The sequence below is a fragment of the Pelobates fuscus genome, chromosome 5 (genome assembly GCF_036172605.1).
Source record: "Pelobates fuscus isolate aPelFus1 chromosome 5, aPelFus1.pri, whole genome shotgun sequence".
NCBI lineage: Eukaryota > Metazoa > Chordata > Amphibia > Anura > Pelobatidae > Pelobates > Pelobates fuscus.
In genome coordinates this window covers 375,391,328-375,395,492 of record NC_086321.1, presented here as the reverse complement: position 1 = coordinate 375,395,492, position 4,165 = coordinate 375,391,328, and the positions used below count along the sequence as shown (strand labels likewise).

At 34.2% G+C, this 4,165-nt stretch overlaps 1 protein-coding gene across 1 annotated transcript; it reads left to right on the top strand.

The window, feature by feature from the left end:
• Nucleotides 1-903: 903 nt before the first annotated feature.
• Nucleotides 904-1,827, top strand: LOC134612301 (olfactory receptor 11L1-like). The gene has a single exon (XM_063456640.1). The coding sequence runs from the start codon at nt 904-906 to the stop codon at nt 1,825-1,827; it is 924 nt and encodes a 307-aa protein (XP_063312710.1).
• Nucleotides 1,828-4,165: the final 2,338 nt, after the last annotated feature.

The following is a 4,165-nucleotide window of genomic DNA, read 5'->3' as shown; positions in this document are numbered from 1 at the left end:
ATTGCCATGTGATAATACTTTATATATATCATCAATATATTGATATTGCTGAGTTCCTGGATTCTATCACTGGCCGTCCATTGAGAGAAATGATTTAGGAAGACACGTACCTTTCACTTTTTTGAATTATCAAAGTATAGTTTACTGAATGGATGGTTTATTAGGTAAACGGACAAAGGCAGGATTAAATGTGAAATATCCTTTAATGTTGTAGATTTTATCTGTACAGAAACCTAGATTGTCTAATGATGAAATTAAAATTAACAAAGTTTACACAAGGTAATTCTGATTATCCCAAAAAACAGATATAAGTACATTTGGTTTCAAATCCGCACAAACCATATTTTTTCTAGCTACATATCCTCTTTCAAATGACCTCATAGTTAAATTCAGAAAATTCCAGGACCGATGTGTAAGATTCTTTAAGGTCGAAACCAATGAGACTAATAGTTAGCGAGAAATATTAATGTTTTATTTGTGTCTTGATTTTTATCCAGTTTAGATGTTAGAATTTCCTCACTGCTAAAAATGTTAATGTTGCAATTAATTTTCTAATAAACCTCTTTCTTGAAAATGATTTGGCGATTTTACTTTTGTCTAACTATTGAATGAAAAATGAAAAACTTGGAAAATACATAAACATATTTTTTTAGGGGAAACACTTTTAATCAAGAAAATATTATTCCTTACAAAATAAATATGTTAAATAGATCCATCTATTTTTTTTTTTATAGTCATGGTGTCTATGAAATGAATCAAATTATCACTGTGATAACTGAATTATGTGTCTGAATTATTTTCTCTACCTTGCTGCTCAACACGTTAAAATAATATATATTTTTTTATAATTTTATTGAATCTAAGGTGTCTTATCTGCATGCAGTCAAGAACCTTGAATGGACTATGCCTGGAAAAAATGAATCGAGAATCACAGAACTCATACTTCTAGGCTTTGGAAATCTTTACGGCTTCAACATTTTAATTTTCATCATATTCCTTAACATTTTCTTGTTCACAGTAACTGGAAATCTTCTGATCATTGTGTTAGTTTCAATCAGCCATAACCTTCATTCTCCCATGTACTTCTTTATTTGTCATTTATCAATGTCTGATATTGTGCTCACAACGAATACTTTACCTAGCCTGCTGGGAGCAATCTTACATGACGGGAAAAGAATGACAATTATTGGTTGTATTACTCAATTCTATTTCTTTAGTGGTATAAGTATAACAGAATGCTTCCTGCTTGCAGTGATGTCCTATGATCGATACCTGGCTATATGTGTCCCATTGCGTTACATGTCTATCATGGACTTTACATTGTGCACCTGTCTGTCTGTCTTGCCCTGGATGTTAGGATTTATCTTGAATATATTAGGTATCATACCTATATCCAACTTTCAGTTCTGTGATGGAAACATCATTGATCATATATATTGTGACCTTTCCCCTCTCGAAGAACTTTCATGTTCAGACACGTCTCTGGTGGAACTTCTAGCCTTTGTTTCTTCCATGCCTGTATTTATTTGTCCTTGTGGTTTTATCATATTGACTTATGTTCATATTTTCCTTACAATACTTAGGATCCCTTCTACAACTGGAAGACAAAAAACCTTTTCCACCTGCAGTTCCCACCTTCTCGTGGTTAGTGCATTCTATGGGACGTTAATAACCAAGTACATGATACCATCCATAGGTCATGCATTGCTTCTGAATAAGATTATATCATTGCTGCATACTGTGTTTACCCCACTATTTAACCCTTTAGTATACAGTCTAAGAAACCAAGACATCAGGGCAGCACTAAGAAAGATTTCTGAACATTAGAGACGTTTAAACTCTGAAAATGTCTCCAAATTGTTGTCTTGTTGCTTTTCCTCACTCCACTGAAAAGATATTAAGGAATAAATAAAAACTGACAATTCTATTGTGTCTGCCTTCAATTAAATAACCTTAAAAATACATTTCTCTATTTTTACATTATTCAAATGTATTAGATATCCTTGAATAACAATCTATAGAAAAAAAAATATATATTATCTTGGGCTAGTCAGCACCAGCAAATGCCGATCTAATATTGTTTTTATGATGTAAACTAAATTCCAGTCATGTCTGGAGTTTAAATGGAATTATGTCTATTAATTCTGCAACAGAGAAGAACTCAATCAATGTTAAATAAGAAAGGAGGGGAAATAATGTAATTTTAAAGATAGTTTATTTGCTTAAGCTAACAACACTTACAAATTAAAAATGGGCCAATGGTTCCTCATTATTAAAATTGTTTTATTTAATTTATTTATAAAATATTTTGCTAAGAAGGATACATTGAGATTCCTCTTTTTTTTTTTTTTACAAGGCATGTACTTTGGGCAATTGCTGCCTCTTGAATTTAGCTGAGCTAACGAAACCAGTAAGTATCATGATGGGTTGTCTGATTGAATGCCAAGGTGATGTAACAAGGTTACTTTATAAAAGTTCAAATTTTAATTGAAATCTGCACTTTATTCAAAATAGAAAAAAAAATGGATACTATAGTCACACAGAACACTTAATTTTGTTGAAGTAGTCTGGAGTGGATACATTGTCCCATTTAGTCCTGTGATGTAAATCATTGCAGTTTTTGAGAAACTGCAGTAATTATGTTGCAGGACTAAGGCTTTAATCTAGTAACGCCATCATTAAAGGTGACACATTTCTTCATCCCCAAACTGATTGTCCGTATAATATTAAGAAATATTTTACCTGTGAGTTGAGCTATGTTGTCTAAGTCCTTAAGTGCCCATGTGGCCTTCTCTATGTAGGAGAGACCACTGTGAAAGTCCGGAAGAGACTCAATAAGCACAAATCCACCATTAGAACTAGACAGAGAGAACTACCTATACCTGCCCATTTTATGGAACATAATCATAATATATCCATTGGTTTTAGTGCTATTCGAAGCAAAGTCGTACCCTTTTGTGACCACCTGGATCATGGCAGTTACACATAAGGAATATCTGTCTTATCCGTAATATATACATTTAATTTTCTATATTGTGATTTTATATCTCATATAACTATTTTTGATTTCATTTGTGTGTTTACATTGACACTTCATATACTAGGTGATATTCGTTGGCAATTGGTCAGACCATATATAAAATATATGGAATATCAACTAAATGGTTCATTCTATATTGAAGTCAGATTTGTCCTCTAATTTATGGTAATTTGCAGTAGAGTGGTCTTTTGACTCCTTATTCAGTTCTGACGTACTGCTGACCTGCTGACTTATACGATTAAGGATGCCTATTTCCTGTTTTTTCATAATGTCACAACAATTTATATTCTGTTTTGTACCTTTAAGATGAAGTTGGTTATTATACCTGTTGGACTATGATGTACTATTCAGGATTTTTATAAGACTCCATGTCATGTTTTAGAGTTTACTCTCTATATGTGATTAATTGAGATGTGATGCAATTCATTAATTAGTTTAATTGGGGTTGAGGGTTATTTAAGAAATAAACCTACCTTCTTGATCCTGGAGCGTTGCCTGTGTTTTTCTACTTCTGTGTCTCTAGTGGCTGTCAATCAAACAGCCAATAGAGGCAATTTCTGGTTGCTAACGGTCTTTTGGTCCCTTAACGGACGTTGGACGTCCTTATGTTCTGCATGATGACATCCAGTGTCAGTGAAATCCCTATAGGAAAGCATTGAAGCAATGTTCTCCTATAGGGATGACCTAATGTACTCGCGATGCTTGCCATGCATGCGAATTAGCCCCCACACTGGATGATGTCTGAAGAGGTGGAGCACTGTCCCAACGTCGAGGGACATCGCATCAGGTACTTGACTAGAGGGTTTTTAAGCCTTTGAGATGCGGGGGGTGGGGGGGGGAGGAGGAGGGGCAGAGGGCTCTATAGTGTTAGGATTACTGATTTGTATTCCTAACACTATAGCATCCCTTTAACACATAAAGCACTTCAGCAAGCTAAAGTTATTTATGTGTCTGGAGTGGTTTTTAAGCTGCAAAATTGCTTCAGTACAGCTCTTTTTATCTCTAGTAGCGCTACCAAATAGGTAACATGTCACAACACATTACAAACAGTGCCCTGGTAACCTATTAATTAGCAGGAATGCACAAAGGACAAGACATCACACATATTTGAAAGGGTGATTATGG